The sequence below is a fragment of the Ictalurus furcatus genome, chromosome 25, assembly GCF_023375685.1.
Source record: "Ictalurus furcatus strain D&B chromosome 25, Billie_1.0, whole genome shotgun sequence".
Classification (NCBI taxonomy): domain Eukaryota; kingdom Metazoa; phylum Chordata; class Actinopteri; order Siluriformes; family Ictaluridae; genus Ictalurus; species Ictalurus furcatus.
The window spans coordinates 5,721,395-5,744,077 of NC_071279.1; the positions used below are offsets into that span (position 1 = coordinate 5,721,395).

The following is a 22,683-nucleotide window of genomic DNA, read 5'->3' on the forward strand; positions in this document are numbered from 1 at the left end:
TATTTGTTGTTAATTGCGGTAGGCAATTAAGCTCACAGTTACAATAACTTAGGACAATAAAGAGACCTTTCTACTGACTCTGAAAAACACCAGAAGAAAGATGCCTAGGGTGCCTGCTCATCTGCATGAACATGCCATAGGCCTGCTGCTGGGAGGCATGAGGACTCCAGACGCGATCGAGAACTTGTAAATGCCTTGGTGGAAGAGTGGGGTAATATCTCACAGCAAGAACTGACAAATCTGGTGCAGTCCATGAGGATGACATGCACTGTAGTACTTAAAGCAGCTGGAGGCCACACCAGATACTGACTGTTACTTTTAATATTGACCCGCCCCCCCTTTGTTCATCCATTCATCCATCCATCTTCTATACCACTTATCCTCCCCTTTGTTCAGGGACTCATTATTCCATTTCTGTTCGTCTAATGTCTGTGAAACTTGTTCAGTTTATGTCTCAGTTGTTGAATGGTTTTATGTTATTACAAATATTTACACATGTTAAGAAATTTCCTGGAAATAAAAGCAGTTGAAAGAAGCACTCAATCGTTACATAGTAGCGAAGTTTCATGAAATTTTTCATTGGTAAGATTGAAAATATTAGATGTGAAATTCAGGCTATTAAATTAAAACCAGACAGTATTATAACTAACCCTATAGATAATAATATGGCAATATCAGATCAATGTTTCGAATGTTTTACTCCCCTTAGAGAGACCGAACTAGCTTCATTAATCTCTTCAGCGAATTCATCAACTTGCATACTAGATCCTGTACATACATGTTTCTTTAAACAGATTTGTCCTGGAGTAATTGAACCGCTTTTAAATATAATCAATTCTTCCCTTAGCACTGGCTATGTACCTAAATCACTTAAATTAGCAGTTATTAAACCCCCGATTAAAAAACCTGACCTTGACCCCTCTCAACTGTCCAGCTATAGACCTATATCAAATCTCTGCTTAGTCTCCAAGATCTTAAAAAAGGTTGTAGCATAGCAGTTATGCTCATACTTGCATAGGAATAACATTCATGAAATGTATCAGTCAGGATTTAGACCTCATCATAGCACAGAGACAGTGTTAGTTAAAGTAGTAAACGACCTACTACTGGCCTCTGATCAGGGTTGTGTCTCGCTGCTTGTGTTACTTGACCTTAGTGCAGCTTTTGATACTATAGAATCTATAGTATAGATCATACTATTCTCCTTGATAGATTAGAAAATGTTGTTGGCATTAAGGGAACAGTCCTCTCCTGACTCAGGTCTTATTTGACCGATCGTTATCAGTTCGTAGATGTAAATGGAGACTTCTCCACGCATACCGAGGTTGAATTTGGTGTTCCACAAGGTTCTGTTTTAGGCCCACTGCTTTTTACTTTATATATGTTACCTCTAGGTCAAATTATTCGTAAACATGGAATTAGCTTCCACTGTTATGCTGATGATACACAGTTGTATGTTTCAGGGAAGCCAGAGGACAGACAGCAGCTTAATAAATTTGAGGAATGTGTAAAGGACATTAGACGTTGGATGCTAACTAACTTCCTTTTACTTAATTCTGATAAGACAGAAGTACTTGTATTAGGACCACGTGTAGCTAGAAGTAAGCTTTCTGATCACATAGTAACTCTGGATGGACTTTGTTTCATCATGCACAGCAGTAAAAGACCTTGGTGTGATTATTGACTCCAGTCTATCATTTGTTGCTCATGTAGATAATATTACTAGAATAGCCTTCTTTCATCTCAGAAATATTTCTAAGATAAGAAATATATTGTCACTACATGATGCGGAAATATTAGTTCATGCTTTCATCACCTCTAGACTAGATTACTGTAATGCCTTACTGTCTGGATGTTCCAGTAGGTGCATAAACAAACTCCAGTTAGTCCAGAATGCAGCTGCTAGAGTCCTAACTAGAACCAGAAGATACGACCACATCACCCCAATCTTATCAACACTGCATTGGCTCCTAGTGAAATCTCGCATTGATTATAAAATACTATTATTAACCTATAAAGCACTAATGGTCTCGCGCCACAGTATCTAAGCGACCTTTTGGTTTTCTATGATCCGCCACGCCTACTTAGATCAAAAAATGCAGGCTATCTGACGGTACCTCGAATAGCGAAGGCTACAGCAGGGGGAAGAGCTTTCTCTTATAGAGCCCCACAGTTATGGAACAGTCTTCCAATTAGTGTTCGGGACTCAGACACAGTCTCAGTGTTTAAGTCTAGGCTTAAAATGTATTTGTTTACTCAAGCCTACCCTGACTAGACTTTCTGTTATGCTAAGCACAGTCCTAACAGTCTCTTCTCTCCCTCTCTCCTTCTGCCGAGCCACACACGATTTCATGGAGATACTAGAGATCCTGATCCTTTCTGCTCTCCAGACCTGCCTGATCCGTTTCAGATGTCCTACCTCTGGATGGAGCTCTCATCTACTCCAATTCCAGATTGCTGGGACTACGGCTACTTCTAAGGCGAAACAGACTTCATATAAAACCATAATGAACTTTTTCACACTATCTGTTGTTACCCAGATGAGGATGGGTTCACTTCTGAGTCTGGTTCCTCTCAAGGTTTCTTCCTCTTAACATCTTAGGGAGTTTTTCCTTGCCACCGTCACCACCGGCTTGCTCAATTGGGATAAATTCGCACTTTTAATATCGGTATAAGTGTTTATATATTTCTGTAAAGCTGCTTTGAGACATCTATTGTAAAAAGCGCTACACAAATAAAATTGAGTTGAAATGAATTGCTGCATCAATCACAAAAAACCTCCACGAAATCCTGTACGGATTGATTTACAGTGATGAAGAGTGAAGTAAGAGGCCTGAGGCACTTGCAAATACCTCACTATCTGACCTTCAAAAGCCAGGTAAGCAAGGCATGGCCTTGACAGTTCAAGGCTGTGTGCAAACATAGGGAAACTTTCCTGTACCCTAATGACCACTGTTTCAGCTTCCTTTCCCATCTGATGCAAGGGTATGTTGATATCACAAGATAATCCAAGGTAGACAAAGCAGTGACTGCATGGCACACCAAACAGTCTACACTGTCCAAACAACTGCATTATAACAGAATAAATGCTGTCTTCTCATTCACCTCAGAAGTAAAGACCATCTGACAGTAGCTGCTTCTGGAGTTCAATGCCTACACCACTAGTATCCATCAATGTAATCAAGAGCATCATCAGTTCAGAGCAACCTGTAGAAGGTTGCTGCCATCCCATCTGTCTGCAAATGTGACAGACATCTGCCTCTCCAAGCGTAAACTCCCAAAAGACCTCCACTGAGCCCTGCTCCCCATTCCCTTCACTCTGAGCTTGTCTTTTCAGATCACCATAGCTGATTGCTTCTTCCTGTTCACCATGCTTTGCAAGCCAAACTTGCTAATGTCAGAACCGAACTGACCCCACTTGGCTGCTTAACTTTTTTCCACAAAGTCTTTTCTTAGCACATTTACTCCCAATATCTGCTGTTTGAACAACATGGTTATAGTAACATAGCTGGTCTTTTGAGACTTTATTAGTGACATTTGGTTAAATGTTAAAGTAGACTAAGATTTCAGTAGTATAATAAATTTTTTACATTTCCTCAAAGTGGAGACACATAGGCAGACAAACATATACTCTTGTATTTTGGGGGAAAATTGTAGACTTTTATTTTCCTAATTGTGTTTCTTCTGTGTCAATCTTCTACTTCTGTGTGATAAGAAGGATTAAAGGTTTAAAGATGTATGATAACATAGTCCTTTATTGCTGTCCTATACACTTCATTATCACAGAAGAGTGAGTTGTCATTGTGCAACTGTCAGTGTGGTTAACGCTAACCCACCTCCATACATCACTTTATCTTTTGTGTTAACTTTAGCTTCCTCAAAGCCTAGCATTCAACCTTCTTTCTTTTTATCTTTTCTATCTTCTTTCTTTTACTCTGACTCTGTTACTGACCTAGGACATGTTAGCTGACACACTTTGACACTTTATATTCAGCCTGATCTTTCTCTTTCTTTCTATCTATCTATCTATCTATCTATCTATCTATCTGACTGTCTGTCTGTCTGTCTGTCTAACAATCCCTCCTACTTTTGACTATGTCTGTGTACAAAACATACTGTACTATCTTTACAAATAATCCAAAAATGTTCTATATCTTAGGACTGCATTTTTGTACAATTCTGTTAAATGTTGTTGGGGGTTCAATAGCTTGCTATGTTCATTAGCTAGCTAGCTCATGTTAATTCTAGTTACATAGTTAGCTATATAGCAAAGATATCCCTTACACAATATCCTGAGCATTTCGTATAGGCTGAGGCAGAACTTAAATATATGTAACCCAACAGCCATCACAAAAAATCCTCAAAAGTGACATCCTAAGTTTAATACAGAACTTTCAATTTATTAAACACTAAAAGATCTGGTTAACTAGTCTAGCTCAATCAGCTAGCTAAAGGTTAACCTGTGCATTTTTCTGCAGGTTGGTTGTTGAGCTGTGAACTGCCAATATCTCCACCAGTTTTGTCTTGCAAAATTTGCAGATCATCATCACACTGTTAACTTTTAAACATTTAAAACTAAAAACACCTGGTAAATTGGGCCAGAGATGCTCATCTGTCTCCATTGTCTCAGACATTTCTGACACTTTCTAAAGCATTTGGCACCTGAAATGTAGACGTTGAACAGGAAACTGCTTTATTTTTGATCGGACTTTGAAATTAAATCATTTAAAAGTTGCATATAGTGTCTTTCAATTGGCTTATAGTCTTCCAGGCTTAAATGCATTATTTTCAACTCTGTAATGGTGATTTGTATTTCTTTTATCAAGCAAAAGTATAAGTATTATGATTTAATTATACACACAAAAAAAAATTACCATAACGGTGAACCATGAACTCATTACTTTCCTCCGCTGGTATTAGCCATTGCTGAGCTTTGCTCTACTTTTGGGTGATCAAACCCCGCCTCCTCAATATTACTGAAATCTTTTAATGATTAGAGATGCAGCTGTCAATCATGTCTTAGAGGACCATAAATGATCATAAAAGACCGTTAAAGACATAAAGGTACAAGTGTGTGTGAGGTTCTTTCTCTTACAAAGTCTCCAGAGTTTCCAGAGACTAGTATGAAGATGATGGATACATGTTGGATGTTCTTTGTCCTGTCCTTACTCTCAGGTTGTTGTGTTTTTATATCATTCTTATCATTTCAAAAGACTTTTTTGAGAAGTGGGTCTTTAAAATGAAGAAGGAAGAATTACATTTTGTGTGTAATGTAACAAACATTTTTGCAAATGTCTGATGTTTCTATGTTTAGATTGCTCTTGTGCTTTTACTTCTTCAACTATGCGCAAACTTCACTAAGTAGTTTAGCATGTCAACTTCTTGGTATCGAATCCCAGGATTCCAAAGAAAATTTCCTCTTTTCTTTTTTTAAATATCCACTTGGCTAATTTATTTTTAGTCAGTATATTTCTCAGACAAGACTCAACCTTTGTGTGAAGTACTTATGGTAAAATCATGAGATATAAACTATTTGGAGAGTTACCAGTGATCATGTAAATGGGGCATTATAATATCATATAATAGATCAACGCTGCTTTAGGATTTCAAGAAACCTAAACCTAAGCTAACCTAAACCTTGAATTTTAGCTGAGCAACAAGCTTCTTCAGGGGGGGTTAACAGTGCTTTGCAGAACAAATGCACAGATGTAATATGGATTTGAACAAAAATGTTTCTGGATCATGTTCACGTATGGCTTCTTCTTTGCATGATAGAGCTTTAACTAGCATTTGTGGATGTCACGGCAAACTGTGTTCACAGACAATGAGTTCTGGAGGTGTTTCTGAGCCCATGCAGTGATTTCTATTACAGAATCATGCCTGATACCTCATACCAGTGCCGCCTGAGGGCCTAAAGATCACGGCCATGCGATATTGATTTTCACCCTTGTCCCTTGCACACAGAGATTTCTCCAGATTCTCAGAATCTTTTGATGATTTGTACTGTAGATGATGAGATATCCAACTCTTTGCAATTTTACATTGAGGAACATTATTCGGAAATTGTTCCACAAATTGTAGATGCAGTTTTTTGCAGATTGGTAAATCTCTGCCCATCTTTACTTCTGAAAGACTCTGCCTCTCTAAGATACTCTTTTTCTAGCCAATCATGTTACTGACCTGTTGCGAATTAACCTCCAGCTGTTTCTATTTAGTAACACTTACTTTTTCAGCCTTTTGTTGCCCAGTCCCAACTTTTTTTAAATGTGTCACGACCATCAAATTCAAAATTACATATTTTTTTCCTTAAAATGGTACATTTCCTGAATTTAAAATTTGATATGTTTTCTATGTTATATTTTGGATAACATATGGGTTTAGGAGATTTGCAAATCATTGCATTCTGGTTTTATTTACATTTTACACAGCATTCCAACTTTTTTGGAATTGGGGTTGTAATGCTTCACAAGCACCAACTGTATTTAAAAAGCCCGGTTGTGTTGGTATCTAACAATGATTGATCAAACTAAATGCTGAATGAGACACTGCTGTAGTTCATGTACAGTTAAAAGGCTGTCCCACAATAACTTCCACAGATAAAGATGTTTTTAAATAGTATTGTGAAAATATCATAGACCGTGATAAACCGTAATTAGGCAAATATGGTGATATGAATCCATCCATCCATTTTCTGTACCGCTTATCATACACAGGAATATTGTGATATGAAAACTGAATATTACAACATGCATGTTCATGCAACTAATGCATGCATGAGTTCATATCTGATAAGAAATGATGAAGAGCTCAAAGATGAGAGATACCCTATCCATTATCAGTGTCCTATAGATAACTGTGTGCATTGTCAACAACAGAAAATCATCTCCACATCATAAATGATTTAAAAAATATCACAACCAATAATTAAATAAATTCCTTAGACGTTAAGGGTCACTTTGTTTGCATTGAGGAGTAAACATGTACTGAACCTCTGCAATATCTTAATTAAACAGTGGATTGTTAAAAATGTTCTACTGATGATTTTTCAAAATTGGAAATTTGGAAAAAAGTATCAAGTAATGAGCCTTGTAATGAAACGACTTGAAATCAGATCTCATTTTAAAATCCACTTGATACTTTTGGTCGTTATGTTTTTGAGAGTATATCTGATGGGACAGGATAAGGAGCTTAAAGATGAAAGATATTCTTTATCAGCCTTTATCTTTCACCTCTTTGTGCACTTTTGAACTTTTAGGCTTCTTATTTCAAAATGCTCTCTCATAATGCTACAAATGTAGTGTTCACAGTTTTTGCTGTAGAATATAATTAATTATAAACCTGGTCACCGAATACATTCATATGAAACCATATAGATGAGTGTGATGTCTAACTAACACCAACCCCAACCCCAACCTTAAACTTGGTAACTTATCAGAGCATGTAAAAGAAGTCATATTGATTGAGGCCGGTTTGGTTGTTTTCATCCTCAGGGTCAGTGTTTGGCTGTACTTTGCCTCAGAGTCTTGAGAAACCGAACAAGGTGAGTTACAGAAAAGAGTGAACAAAATGTATCTCATTTAAAATGTATAGCTACAAAATTTGGTTCTGGGATATATTAAATGAAGTGGGCAGTGATGGCTCAGTGGGTAAGATTCTGTGTTATTTTTCTGGAGGTTGGGAAAGTCATTAGACTATCTCTAGTTGAGCCTTTTAGCAAAGTCTTTCTGCATATGAATGTTCTGTAAGTTGTGCTTTAAGTGTTCTCTTCATTTCATGCTGTCTGATATCTGTCATTCAGAGATTCTCTTGGCCTTGTTGTGACACTCCTGCTGGCACACACAAACCCTCCTCAGGTAACTCCCTTCTAATCATATATATGAACACACAGTCCAATGACCTTGGATTATAGTAAGGAGTTAATAACCCAAAACAGGAATGCCCTTCAAAAGTTTGAACTACATTGAACCAGGGGGTATTCTAGAGTTTCTTGTTTATTTATTTATACATTTTCTTTAATCATATTATGTAACAAACATTAATGTAAGTATGTACTGTAAATTCCCCACGTAAACTTTTTTTTAGGAATAAAAACTGGTTACTGCTGACAACAGTATGACAAACTCCATATTTTTATACCTTGGAACTCTGTTTTACATTAACTTAATCAATGCAAGTTTACACTGTATTTGATACCCGACCATACCAAATTTCTATTAAAATTCCTGAAATAAATACACATATGTAGACACTCCGTTCAAAACAACAAGAGTAGAAATGATTTTTTGAAGTACAAAGCTGGCACCTGAAATCCCATCACAGTAAAACAGGAGGGACTTTTGAATAACCTGCACATAAAACAACAAATATATAAATATTTTCAGTACATTTAAAATCCACCCTCTCCAATCCTAGTCCATCAGAGCCCCAAGAACAAATTCATTATGTTTTGTTTACACAAATACCAGACAATATACTGGAGGAGGCCACTGAAACTGTGAAATTAGCTTGTAAACCAGGGCAATTCTGGTCCTGGAGGGCCACTGCACACTCCTGCAGAGTTTATCTCCATCCCTAATCAAACACAACTGAAAACTCTAACCAAAGTCTTCAGGATTAGTTGAATATTACAGGCAGATGTTTTCACTTCAGCTGGTGTTACAATCAGTCTTTATGTTTTAAATAACTCAAATGGTGTAAATGATAACGTTCAATGAATAGAAAAGCCTATTTTGCCGTATCTACTGTAATCTACCTCGACGCCCCTGAACTGAACCACTGAGTGCAATTGCAACTACCCTGTGCATTTACATATAGCATCTTCTTCATTCCTGTACTAGCACAATTTTACTCTATGCATACTATTTATGTCTTCTTTTTTTGCACTTTTCTGTGATGAATACAATCTTTGTCATACCTCTGTATCACTATGTGCAATCCATTATAAGGTCTGTATCATATTACATAATTTGCACCATTCATATTACATATGTGACTCTATTTATATTAATAGCTAGGTTGCCAGTTATGTGAAATATATTTGTCAGTAGAATATAAAAAATGCAGTAATGAATATTAAAACAGATCTTTTTATTTTAAGTATGTAATTACTGTAGATTTGTGTTGATATGTTTATTCTTTTTGAGCTAACTTTAATAAGAAAATATAATAGTGAGAAGAATTTTTTTTTAAACAAATATTGAAATATTGCAGTGCATTCACTGAGGCCTGCAGACATCACAGTCTTCTCTGTTGTTGGACTCCCTCACACACCAAGGTAAGGCACAAAATCAGGATATACAGTGCCCTCCACTAATATTGGCACATTTGGTAAAGAAGGCTGTGAAATATTATCTTTATTGTTTAATTTTTAAACAAATTCACAAAAATACTCTGCTCTCATCGATATCTAATAATTGCAAATACAACACAGGTTTATCAAAAAAAAAATCTTTGTTAAATATAGGTGTGCAACAGTTATTGGCACCCTTTTAGTCAATACTTTGTGCTACCTCCCTTTGCCAAGATAACAGCTCTCCTATAATGCCTGATGAGGTTGGAGAATACATGGCAAGGGTTGTAGTTTTGGAGACTTTCTAACGCAACTAACTTCTGCAATTCTCCAGCTGTGATCCTTGAAGATTTTTGGGCCACTTGAACCATCCTCTTCACAGTTCGTTGAGACAATATAGTCCAATGTACATGTCCAATTCCAGGTTGAGTAATAACATTTCCAGTTGACTGGAACTTCTTAATGATTGCCCTGATGGTGGAAATGGGAATTTTCAATGCTTGTGCTATTTCCTTATAGACATTTCCCATTTTGGGAAACTCAACAACCTTTTGCTGCACATCACAGCTATATTCCATGGTCTTACCCATTGTTATGAATGAGGGAATTTGGCCTATGTTACCTCATATTTATATTATTAAGTCATGGTTGAACAATTTCTTGTTCCTAGTCACCCAGGTATATTAAAAAATGTAAAATGTAAATGGGAATTTACTTAAAATATATTTTTCTCATTTGAATTCATAGGGGTGCCAATAATTGTGGCACACATATATTTAACAAAGATTTTTTTTTATAAACCCGTGTTGTGTTTGCAATTGTTTGATATCCAAGAGAGCAGAGTATTTTTTATGATTTTTTTAAACAGAAAGTCAAAAGGTTAAACAATAAAGACAATTTTTCACAGCCTTCTTTGCTCATATATACCGAGGGTGCCAATATTAGTGGAGGGCATTGTAGCTAACCGAGAGATAGAATTTGTGTAATCACATAATGCTTCATTTGCACAGTACATGTGTATGTGTTCACAATAACATGAGCAATATCCATAAATCATGATGATGTTCCTATTGTTTTCCTGCAGCAATGTAATGTCATCAGTTATAAGCAGCCTTTATGGTAAGTTGATCTTACACTCACTCCTAATGTGCTGTGTGGGTGGGTGGGTGTTTGTGTGTAATTTATTTTTATTGTTGTTGTTGTTTACTCAGATGTGATGTCCATGTTCAGTCCTGAGTTTGCCAGTGTGTTACCTGATGGATCTGCACAATCCAGGTAAAGTGTGTGTGTGTGTGTGTGTGTGTGTGTGTGTGTGTGTGTGTGTGTGTGTGTGTGTGTGTGTGACTCACTGCATCTCTTTGTTCCCAGTGGTCTGGTGAATCAGGCTGACCAAGCAGCTTCCCTTCTGAACACCCACCAGGTAATATGATATCATATAATATAATTTACTTATTATATTGTTGTTTAATTGCTTTTTATTTTATTTTTGCAACATTCTTTCATATATTTTATGCTGTTCTATATTGTAAAGCTGTTTTTGTCTTCTTTTTTTAGTGTATATACAGTATCTCACAAAAGTGAGTACACCCCTCACATTTTTGTAAATATTTGATTATATCTTTTCATTTGACAACACTGTAGTGAGTGTACAGCTTGTGTAACAGTGTAAATTTGCCGTCCTCTCAAAATAACTCAACACACAGCCATTAATGTCTAAACCGCTGGCAACAAAAGTGAGTACACCCCTAAGTGAAAATGTCCAAATTGAGCCCAATTAGCCATTTTTCCTCCCCGGTGTCATGTGACTTGTTAGTGTTACAAGGTCTCAGGTGTGAATGGGGAGCAGCTGTGTTAAATTTGGTGTCACCAGTCTCACACTCCCTCATACTGGTCACTGGAAGTTCAACATGGCACGTCATGGCAAAGAACTCTCTGAGGATCTGAAAAAAAGAATTGTTGCTCTACATAAAGATGGCCTAGGCTATTAGAAGATTGCCAAGACCCTGACACTGAGCTGCAGCACGGTGACCAAGACCACACAGCAGTTTAACAGGACAGGTTCCACTCAGAACAGGCCTCGCCATGGTCGACCAAAGAAGTTGAGTGCACGTGCTCAGCGTCATATCCAGAGGTTGTCTTTGGGAAATAGACGTATGAGTTTTGCCAGCATTGCTACAGAGGTTGAAGGGGTGGGGGGTCAGCCTTTTCAATGCAGGTGAGGAGTACAAAGACAAGTGTGTCTTGCCTACAGTCATTCATGGTGGTGGGAGTGTCATGGTCTGGGGCTGCATGAGTGCTGTCGGCACTGGGGAGCTAAAGTTGATTGAGGGAACCATGAATGCCAACATGTACTGTGACATACTGAAGCAGAGCATGGCCGTAGGGCAGTATTCCCATATGATAACAACCCCAAACACACCTCCAAGACGACCACTGCCTTGCTAAAGAAGCTGAGGGTGAAGGTGATGACTGGCCAAGCATGTCCCCAGACCTAAACCCTATTGAGCATCTGTGGGGCATCATTAAACGGAAGATGGAGGAGCACAAGATCTCTAAAATCCACCAGCTCCGTGATGTCATAATGGAGGAGTGGAAGAGAACTCCAGTGGCAACCTGTGAAGCTCTGGTGAACTCCATGCCCAAGAGGGTTAAGGCAGTGCTGGAAAATAATGGTGGCCACACAAAATATTGACACTTTGGGCCCAATTTGGACATTTTCACTTAGGGGTGTACTCACTTTTGTTGCCAGCAGTTTAGACATTAATGGCTGTGTGTTGAGTTATTTTGAGAGGACAGCAAATTCACACTGTTACACAAGCTGTACACTCACTACATTGTTGTCACATGAAAAGATATAATCAAATATTTACAAAAATGTGAGGGTTGTACTAATTTCTGTGAGATACTGTGTATGTATATATATATATATATATATATATATATATATATACATATATACAGTGAGGGAAAAAAGTATTTGATCCCCTGCTGATTTTGTACGTTTGCCCACTGACAAAGAAATGATCAGTCTATAACTTTAATGGTAGATTTATTTGAACAGTGAGAGACAGAATAACAAAAAAAAAATCCAGAAAAACGCATGTCAAAAATGTTATAAATTGATTTGCATTTTAATGAGGGAAACAAGTATTTGACCCCTCTGCAAAACATGACTTAGTACTTGGTTTAAAAACCCTTGTTGGCAATCACAGAGGTCAGACGTTTCTTGTAGTTGGCCACCAGGTTTGCACACATCTCAGGAGGGATTTTGTCCCACTCCTCTTTGCAGATCTTCTCCAAATCATTAAGGTTTCGAGGCTGACATTTGGCAACTCGAACCTTCAGCTCCCTCCACAGATTTTCTATGGGATTAAGGTCTGGAGACTGGCTAGGTCACTCCAGGACCTTAATGTGCTTCTTCTTGAACCACTCCTTTGTTGCCTTGGCCGTGTGTTTTGGGTCATTGTCATGCTGGAATACCCATCCACGACCCATTTTCAATGCCCTGGCTTTGAGGAGGAGGTTTTCACCCAAGATTTGACGGTACATGGCCCCGTCCATCGTCCCTTTGATGCGGTGAAGTTGTTCTGTTCCCTTAGCAGAAAAACACCCCCAAAGCATAATGTTTCCACCTCCATGTGTGACGGTGGGGATGGTGTTCTTGGCAGCATTCCTCCTCCTCCAAACACGGCGAGTTGAGTTGATGCCAAAGAGCTCCATTGTGGTCTCATCTGACCACAACACTTTCCTCTTGTCCTCTGAATCATTCAGATGTTCATTGGCAAACTTCAGACGGGCATGTATATGTGCTTTCTTGAGCAGCAGACCTTGCGGGCGCTGCAGGATTTCAGTCCTTCACGGCGTAGTGTGTTACCAATTGTTTTCTCGGTGACTATGGTCCCAGCTGCCTTGAGATCATTGACAAGATCCTCCCGTGTAGTTCTGGGCTGATTCCTCACTGTTCTCATGATCACTGCAACTCCACGAGGTGAGATCTTGCATGGAGCCCCAGGCCGAGGGAGATTGACAGTTCTTTTGTGTTTCTTCCATTTGCGAATAATCGCACCAACTGTTGTCACCTTCTCATCAAGCTGCTTGGCAATGGTCTTGTAGCCCATTCCAGACTTGTTTAGGTATACAATCTTGTCCCTGACATCCTTGGAGAGCTCTTTGGTCTTGGCCATGATGGAGAGTTTGGAATCTGACTGATTGATTGCTTCTGTGGACAGGTGTCTTTTATACAGGTAACAAACTGATATTAGGAGCACTCCCTTTAAGAGTGTGCTCCTAATCTCAGCTCGTTACCTGTATAAAAGACACCTGGGAGCCAGAAATCTTTCTGATTGAGAGGTGGTCAAATACTTATTTCCCTCATTAAAATGCAAAACAATTTATAAAATTTTTGACATGCGTTTTTCTGGATTTTTTTGTTGTTATTCTGTCTCTCATTGTTCAAATAAATCTACCATTAAAGTTATAGATGGATCATTTCTTTGTCAGTGGGCAAACGTACAAAATCAGCAGGGGATCAAATACTTTTTTCCCTCACTGTATATATATATACATACATATATATACTGGATGTAATTTGTGTGTGTGTGTGTTTAGCCCTATATAGCAGAGTCAGGCTGGAAGCTGGTGATTATCTTTGTGCCAGTTGATCGACGCTGTATGTGTGCTGAGCAGGTTAGAGAGCACACGCACACGCACGCACACGCACACACACGCACACACATTAACACATACACACACACAAATGTAATAAAAAACATTTATTACACATTGTCTAACACTAATTATATGAACTATTGCAAATCACCTTAATAACCACATTATCCAGCTCTTGGTGGCCTTATGCAGTGGCTTCACATTTCGAAAGAAGTGTCTTTTTAACATTTACCCTTCCACACTGGTCGCTGTTGTGCTCCAGGGAGAGCTTACTAACTAGTGGGAACTGGCAACAATAAATGATATAACTACTACAGATTGTCATGGTGTTATGGTGTCCTGCTATATTGATTTATTGTGACAGCCTCATACTCAGGGACTGGTATAGATTTCTAGCCAGTCAGAATCAGTTTAAATGTCTCATCAGAAATTTTCACCACCTGTTGCAGCAGGAGCATTGATCAGGGGCATAACAGTAAAAGTGAAAATAACTCTCAGGGCTCCATGTGGAGAAGCTAAGAACGGGCCTGGGAAGTAGTTGGTTCAGTAGGAGGGGGAAAAAAGACTATAGACACAGGATGTACACATCCCTGGAAATTTGTAAAATAAAGTATTAGTGAAGATTTCAAGTAATATTACTCAGTTCACTTAGTTTAGTTGGTGAGATTGGCGGTCTATGTTGTTCTATATTAAATTTGCTTTGCTAAATTTGTTTTTAATCTCTTTATAAGTTTATATATCTATATTTACTTTATTTTGTATAATTCAAACTTTTTTTGTAAATTGTGTGTAACATGAAACAAAACGAGAACAAAGGACAACCGCTTGGTAAGTGAGTTAAACTCAATACTACACAAAGTCATAGTGTTTGAGCAGTCTCTTATATACTGTGGTGTGAGTATGTGTGAGATTGGAGACAGGTGTGTGTGAGTAGTATTCCAAAGAAGGTGAACATGTATGTGTGGGAAGTGTAGTCCATGGCGGCCATGTTTGTAGGCCGCTGTGCACGTGTCCACAGTAAACAATGTCACAGTTGTTAAAATCCGAAGAGCATGCGCTCGCTGAGCACTCGTGCAGGTAGCTCGTGCATGCGCGCCCTCTCATCTCTCCGAACACGCTGCCAGACGGGGAGATCGTGACATAACCCCCCCAACGAACGCAGAGCGACGTCCTCAGCAGAACAGGAACGCAGAGCGACGCCCTCAGCGGAACAGGAAAGCAGAGTGACGTCCTCAGCAGACTCTGCAGGCTGAACTTGGTTGGCTGTGTCAGCGGATTCGAGCGTGAGCATAACTTGGTTGGTCATGTCAGCAGACTTGGACGGGAGCAGAGCTTGGTTGTCTGTGTCAACAGACTCAGTTGTGAGCAGAACTTGGTTACCAGTGTCAGCAAACTCGGGTGTGAGCAGAACTTGGTTGGTTGTATCTACAGACTCTGGCATGAGCATAACTTGGTTGGTCATGTCAGCAGACTCGGTCGTGAGAGGAACTGGGTCGTCCATGTCGTCGGTGTCAAGCGTGAGCAGAACCTGGTTGTCTGTATCAGCAGACTCCGGTGTGATCAGAGCTTGATTGTTCATGACCACAACTTCTGGCATGAGCAGAATCTGGTCAGTACTGACTTCGGCACCGACCTGGGACAGGAACTTGGCATGAGCAGAGCCTGGGTTGGCCGTCTCTTTGACCTGGGTCAGGAACTTCGCGTGAGCAGGACCTGGGTTGGTCGTCTCTTCGACTTGGGTCAGGAATTTGGCGTGAGCAGGGCCTGGGTTGACCGTCTCTTCAACCTGGGACAATAACTTGGCATTACAGTGGACCTCTGGAGCTGAGACCCGCTCATGGGTCTCAGGCTGAAACTCTTGGGCTGAGGTCATCCTGTTGACCTCTGGCTGAAGCTTTGAAGCTGAGACCTCCTCATGGGTCTCAGGCTGGAGCTCGGGTTCTGGGGTCGCCATGTTGACTTCTGGCTGGAGCTCAGGTGCTGAGGCCTCCTCGTGGGTCTCAAGCTGGAGCTCTGAGGTTGCCACCTTGACCTCTGACTGGAGCTCGGCGGGTGAGACCACCTCATGGGTCTCAGGTTCGAGCTCTGAGGTCGCCACGTTGGTATCTGGCTGGAGCTCAGGTGCTGAGACTTCCTCGTGGGTCTCAAGCTGGAGCTCTGAGGTTACCACGTGGACCTCTGGCTGGAGCTCAGCAGGTGAGACCACCTCATGGGTCACAGGATCGAGCTCAGGTTCTGAGGTCGCCATGTTGACCTCTGGCTGGAGCTTGGCGGGTGAGACCACCTCATGGGTTTCAGGTTCAAGCTCTGAGGTCACCACGTTGGCCTCTGGCTGTAGTTCCGCAAGGACTTTTCTGTGTAGATGCTTGTGCTGATGCCAGCTGCTCTTGAAACATTCCTTAGAGCAGAAAAATGTTTCCTGGAGACCCAGCTTCTTGCATGTGGGACATTGGAGCCGAGTTTCTTTCCCGCAGCCCTCAGTCATGCATCTCGGAGAAACCTCCCCCACGTTGGCCGACACCTGAAGCGGAGCTGTGGAGGCTGCCCTGTCAATCCCCTCATAATAGAGGTTGAATGGCAGGTCAGCCTGGGGCATTCCATTGACTGTCCACCCCAGTAAATCCAGACCGTGTAGCTGCCCTGGCTGCATGAACTCCTCCATAAAAAGTTCTGCAAACTGAGTGACATCATGGAGGGCAGAGGACCCAGTACTCACCAGCTGCTCCGCCCAGTCACGGGTCGGACCGCAAAACCTGGACACTAAGAACCTGATCCACTGTCTCTTATTAGGCTTGGGATACGCCAGGCTGCAGAAATATACCGGGCAGCTGCAGAGGAACTCCAGCGGGTAGCTCCCCAATCCCGCTGTCTCCGGCGGGAGTTCGAAGGCATACATTTGAGGGAACTGCATGGACAAGAAACGCGGCCAGTAATCCGCGCGTTTCCTGATAAGGCGCTCTCCTGCTACTACCATGGTTTTCGTAGTGTGATGTCTCCCCCGTCTTCCTGCTGCATCCATGTTGGGCGTAGTATTCTGTCACGTTGCGAGACGTAAGGGAGATTAGGACAGATGCAAGTGCCGTTAACAGTTCTATTAAAGGAGACAACGGCAGACAAATCCAAATCGTAATCCAAAAACATAGTCCAAAAACATGCAAAAGGTCAGGCGATCGGCAAACAGGCATAAATAGGGCGAAGCAATAGTCAGAGTCGAGAAACTATAAACGAGGTCAGAGATCATGAAACAAAACGAGAACAAAGGACAACCGCTTGGTAAGTGAGTTAAACTCAATACTATGCAAAGTCATAATGTTTGTGCAGTCTCTTATATACTGTGGTGTGAATATGTGTGAGATTGGAAACAGATGTGTGTGAATAGTATTCCGAAGAAGGTGAACATGTATGTGTGGGAAGTGTAGTCCATGGCGGCCATGTTTGTAGGCCGCTGTGCACGTGTCCACAGTAAACAATGTCACAGTTGTTAAAATCCGAAGAGCATGCGCTCGCTGAGCACTCGTGCACATAGCTCGTGCATGCGCGCCCCCTCTCATCTCTCCAAACGTGCTGCCAGACGGGGAGATCGTGAGTGTATGTGTGTGTGTGTGTGTGTGTGTGTGTGTGTGTGTGTGTGTGTGTGTGTGTGGCTTTTTCAGGTCACCATTGTGGCACAGGAAATGGATGCTGCTCTACAAGTGCTACACTCTCAGGTGTGTGTGTGTGTGTGTGTGTGTGTGTGTGTGTGTGTGTGTGTGTGTGAGTGTGTGTGTGGGTGGGTGATTTTGTTGTGGACACAAACAAGATGCCACTCTAGAGCAGTTGTTTCAGATTTTGTTATCATGAACCATATGTTTGTTACAGCTGAAAAAGGCCATAGTCAGTGTTGTGCTCCAGGATGCTGAGCCTAACAGTGGACACAGCAGGTGATTATCAGATTATATTAGATGTAAGACCTGATCTCTGACTGCTTTTTTCAAACATTCTTGGAGCTCTTGTGCAGTAAACAGTTTTCTCCATGAAATGCACAAATTAGAAAATTAAGACCGTTTAGAAGATAGTCTAAAGTGAAAATGACTCTGATAGTATGTAATATTAATGTGCGTGTTGATGTGTGTTGCCAGAATGTGTTCTTGTCCACCAATAGACTCAGTTGAAGAGCGGCGGTTGACAGGTGCAATTTATTCACATGCCCTTTTGGTGAGAGTACTACTACTACTACTACTACTACTGCTGCTACTACTGCTACTACTACTACTACTACTACTTCTACTACTACTACTACTGCTGCTGCTGCTGCTACGACTACTACTACTACTACTGCTACTAATAATAATAATAATAATAATAATAACAATACCCCTTATTTTTTATAACCTTAAATTTCCATTTGTAAGATGCTATGAAAGTGTTAATAAAATGCTAAAATAAAAATAATCATAAAACTGCTACAGCATTGCATGTCTACAGAAAGGCCAGGTTAACCTATTTGGATTAAAATAAATAAAAATAATTGAATCTAGACCCAATATTAGAAAGTGTTGCAGTGTGGTAGAAGGAGAAAAAACAATAATTTTAATATTATTGTATTTCCTGGACTCGTCTACAATAGATTTTGTTTCTTTTGTAGATGCTGTCATTTACATTGTGTAGTGATATACTGTACATGTTCAAATTCCTGTCAAATGTTTTTCTTGGCTTGCATGTCATTCCTAGATCAAGAGCCAAAATCTTTTATGTAGGTTACACATGAATAGAAACGTTTGGTATGAAATCTTCCAATAATTCTTAAAAATATCATGATTAAATGTTATTGCTATTGGGGGTGTTTTTCAGGAAGATTTAAAAGAGACACTAAGAGAGAACGACTGGTACAGCAGAGATGATTTCACTGTGCAGCTTCAGGATGTTCCTCTGTTTACAGATGTCATTTCTAACACTGTAAGAACATGTGTTTTTGTTAAATAAGCTGTAATAAGAGAAAGATAATCATAAACCATGTTAACCATGTTTTTTTATTTTTGTCCTGTGTGAAGTACAAATGGACTTCAGAGGAGAAACAGAATGACCATCAGGCACACACACTCTTTCTGCAGCTCTGGGAAAACCTTGTACGTTATAATAACACACACAGCACAGAAAACCATCAACCTTTATACAGATAAGCTGATTTTATTAACTGTTTTGCAGCTCCAGCCAGACACCAAGCAGAAAAATCTGAACAACTGTGATGTGCCTACAATTCGATGCCCAACCGAGGTGTGATTTACATGAAAATAAAAATGTCAACTTTGGAGATTTGACTCTGCAAAATTTAGAATTATGCAACAAAGGTTATGTTTACATGCACATCAATATTGTGATATTAATCTGAAATTGGCAATATTTGAATTAGTACCGAGTCATGTAAATGCCGCAGTCTGAGCGCCCGATTCAGATTATATTCTGATTCCCAACCCTGGAATATGCCTGTTTTAATTGGATATTTGATGCATGTTTGTTGCTTACTCAGAAAATCTACTGAAAGGAGATATATGTGCATGCTCAGTCCACAAGGAATTGTGGGTGCTAACAGATGCTCAGCTTCAGGCTAAGTATTTAGGAATGGCAACTCAAGCATACTTCCAAAACCATGTATACAGGAATATACCAATGCCTGTATGCATATAAACATAGTATTCGGAATATGTCTGCAACCCGAATATAGACCTTAAACAGAATTTGGTGTGCATGTAAACATAGCCAGTGATCGTACTCATCAAATTAAACTTGCTGATATAACATGTATTAGCATCAGCACACACTCACTCTTTTCTTCCTCATACAGCATCGACCATTTCTCAGAACAGAGAAGAATTCTCTATCCGAAACAACTCTATCATCCAGAGGAGCTGCTCCAGCTGTTGATGCTGTAAATTAATGCACAATTCTTTTTAAGCCATATCTATTGAAATGAAAAACACATAAAAGATTACTACAATTTGTCAGCTGCATCTCCCAATTTTCAATCACAGGTTGAATCTGTAACTCTATCACACTCCTTGTAATACTACTCTCAATGTAGTGCAGGTTTATTGCAGCCTCAAATCACTACATTTAAGTAACTCAGTCTAATCTAATCTAATCCAAAGAATTCATAACGATGTGTTTAATTACATCTTCTAGTGTGGCTGCTCTTAAAATCCTCAAGCAGGGACCAAGAATCTTTTCAACTTTTTCCAACTTTATTGTTTGTATCTGGGAAAATATATACACTTTGGATTCTATTTTATTTATATACAGTTGTGATATGCCACATTTTTGCAAGTGACCTGACCATAAGTGTTTTTAATGTCTCAGAGCATTAATTTTTCTGAGCTACAGACAAATTGATAAGCTACAACATGCAAACAGATCTTTCAATGAATATAATTTATTGGTATAGTAAAAGTATTTCTGAATCCAGCATTTAAATTGTAACTAATTTAATATATTTTTCTTTTTATCTTTGCCACCTAGTTTATAGCCTAATATTCTGAAATACAGACCCATATGGAGTCATTAAAAATGTCAAATCTGTCTCATTAGCTGTAGCCTGACCTTTGGCACAATGAGTAGCTGAGTTTGAGCTACGGTAGATTTTGTGTGTGTGTGTGTGTGTGTGTGTGTGTGTGTGTGTGTGTGTGTTTTTGTTATGTACAGTATCTCACAAAAGTGAGTACACCCCTCACATTTTTGTAAATATTTGATTATATCTTTTCATGTGACAACACTGAAGAAATGACACTTTGCTACAATGTAAAGTAGTGAGTGTACAGCTTGTATAACAGTGTAGTGTAAATGTGCTGTCCCCTCAATATAACTCAACACACAGCCATTAATGTCTAAACTGCTGGCAACAAAAGTGAGTACACCCCTAAGTGAAAATGTCCAAATTGGGCCCAAAGTGTCAATATGTTGTGTGGCCACCATTATTTTCCAGCACTGCCTTAACCCTCTTGGCATGGAGTTCACCAGAGCTTCACAAGTTGCCACTGGAGTCCTCTTCCACTCCTCAATGATGACATCACGGAGCTGGTGGATGTTAGTGATCTTGTGCTCCTCCACCTTCCGTTTGAGGATGCCCCACAGATGCTCAATAGGGTTTAGGTCTGGAGACGTGCTTGGCCAGTCCATTACCTTCACCCTCAGCTTCTTTAGCAAGGTAGCGGTCGTCTTGGAGGTGTGTTTGGGGTCATTATCATGCTGGAATACTTCCCTGCGGTCCAGTCTCCGAAGGGAGGGGATCATGCTCTGCTTCAGTATGTCACAGTACATGTTGGCATTCATGGTTCCCTCAATCAGCTGTAGCTCCCCAGTGCCGGCAGCACTCATGCAGCCCCAGACCATGACACTCCCAACACCATGCTTGACTGTAGGCAAGACACACTTATCTTTGTACTCCTCACCTGCATTGACAGGCTGACCCCCCACCCCTTCAACCTCTGTAGCAATGCTGGCAGAACTCATACGTATATTTCCCAAAGACAACCTCTGGATATGACGCTGAGCACGTGCACTCAACTTCTTTGGTCAACCATGGCGAGGCCTGTTCTGAGTGGAACCTGTCCTGTTAAACCGCTGTATGGTCTTGGTCACCATGCTGCAGCTCAGTGTCAGGGTCTTGGCAATCTTCTTATAGCCTAGGACATCTTTATGTAGAGGAACAATTCTTTTTTTTCAGATCCTCAGAGGGTTATTTGCCATGACGTGCCATGTTGAACTTCCAGTGACCAGTATGAGGGAGTGTGAGACTGATGACACCAAATTTAACACACCTGCTCCCCAGTCACACCTGAGACCTTGTAACACTAACAAGTCACATGACACCGGGGAGGGAAAATGGCTAATTGGGCTCAATTTGGACATTTTCACTTAGGGGTGTACTCACTTTTGTTGCCAGCGGTTTAGATATTAATGGCTGTGTGTTGAGTTATTTTGAGGGGACAGCAAATTTACACTGTTATACAAGCTGTACACTCACTACTTTACATTGTAGCAAAGTGACATTTCTTCAGTGTTGTCACATAAAAAGATATAATCAAATATTTACAAAAATGTGAGGGGTGTACTCACTTTTGTGAGATACTGTATGTGATCTATTTTATACCTACTGATTGTTGTTTGTGTTGTAGGTATTAGGCACTAAGATGCATTGTGAAGATCTGAGTCCCTCCGACACAATCCCCACCTCAGGTACACACACACACACACACACACACACACACACACACACACACACCCTAACCTACACACACACACACACACACACAATTTTCATTTTAATCTATGGCTGGATTATTTATTTACACATTCAAATACAGATCATTTTAAGAATCTATTTCTATTTTCTTATATTAATCCAGTTCTTTATAACTCTACCATGGCCCTCAACCTATTATTTTGTAACACTTTATTTAAATGTTACCTACATAGTGCCTTTATAACACATTCATAAGCATTGCATAAATGTTTTTATGAAGCAATGATGGAGAATTTGTTTTGAAAGGCTTATGCCAGAACACACAAGATAATATTGGAGGTTTTATGCAACTTGACATATAAGAGAAAACAAGAACCATCAATTATCATTATGAACTGACTGTGCTCTTAGTGAAAACAAGTGAATAACTTGTACGAATAGGATATAACCAATGACAGTAACACAATATCTCAGTATCATTCATGACACTTTGGGAAAGTTATAGAAGGTA

General features: G+C 39.9%; 1 protein-coding gene across 1 annotated transcript in view; it reads left to right on the top strand.

The window, feature by feature from the left end:
- The first annotated feature begins 5,118 nt into the window (after positions 1–5,118).
- Positions 5,119–22,683, top strand: part of LOC128601282 (phospholipase B1, membrane-associated) — a 38,606-nt gene continuing 21,041 nt past the window's right edge. Inside the window, exons 1-16 of the mRNA XM_053614352.1 lie at positions 5,119–5,175; positions 7,491–7,540; positions 7,799–7,853; positions 9,211–9,274; positions 10,374–10,408; positions 10,501–10,564; positions 10,658–10,709; positions 13,898–13,975; positions 17,611–17,664; positions 17,816–17,877; positions 18,076–18,151; positions 18,788–18,892; positions 18,988–19,062; positions 19,142–19,210; positions 19,779–19,862; positions 22,105–22,165. Of these exons, the coding sequence (XP_053470327.1) occupies positions 5,124–5,175; positions 7,491–7,540; positions 7,799–7,853; positions 9,211–9,274; positions 10,374–10,408; positions 10,501–10,564; positions 10,658–10,709; positions 13,898–13,975; positions 17,611–17,664; positions 17,816–17,877; positions 18,076–18,151; positions 18,788–18,892; positions 18,988–19,062; positions 19,142–19,210; positions 19,779–19,862; positions 22,105–22,165 (1,036 nt within the window). The 5' untranslated portion in view covers positions 5,119–5,123. The remainder of the gene's footprint in view (positions 5,176–7,490; positions 7,541–7,798; positions 7,854–9,210; positions 9,275–10,373; positions 10,409–10,500; positions 10,565–10,657; positions 10,710–13,897; positions 13,976–17,610; positions 17,665–17,815; positions 17,878–18,075; positions 18,152–18,787; positions 18,893–18,987; positions 19,063–19,141; positions 19,211–19,778; positions 19,863–22,104; positions 22,166–22,683) is intronic.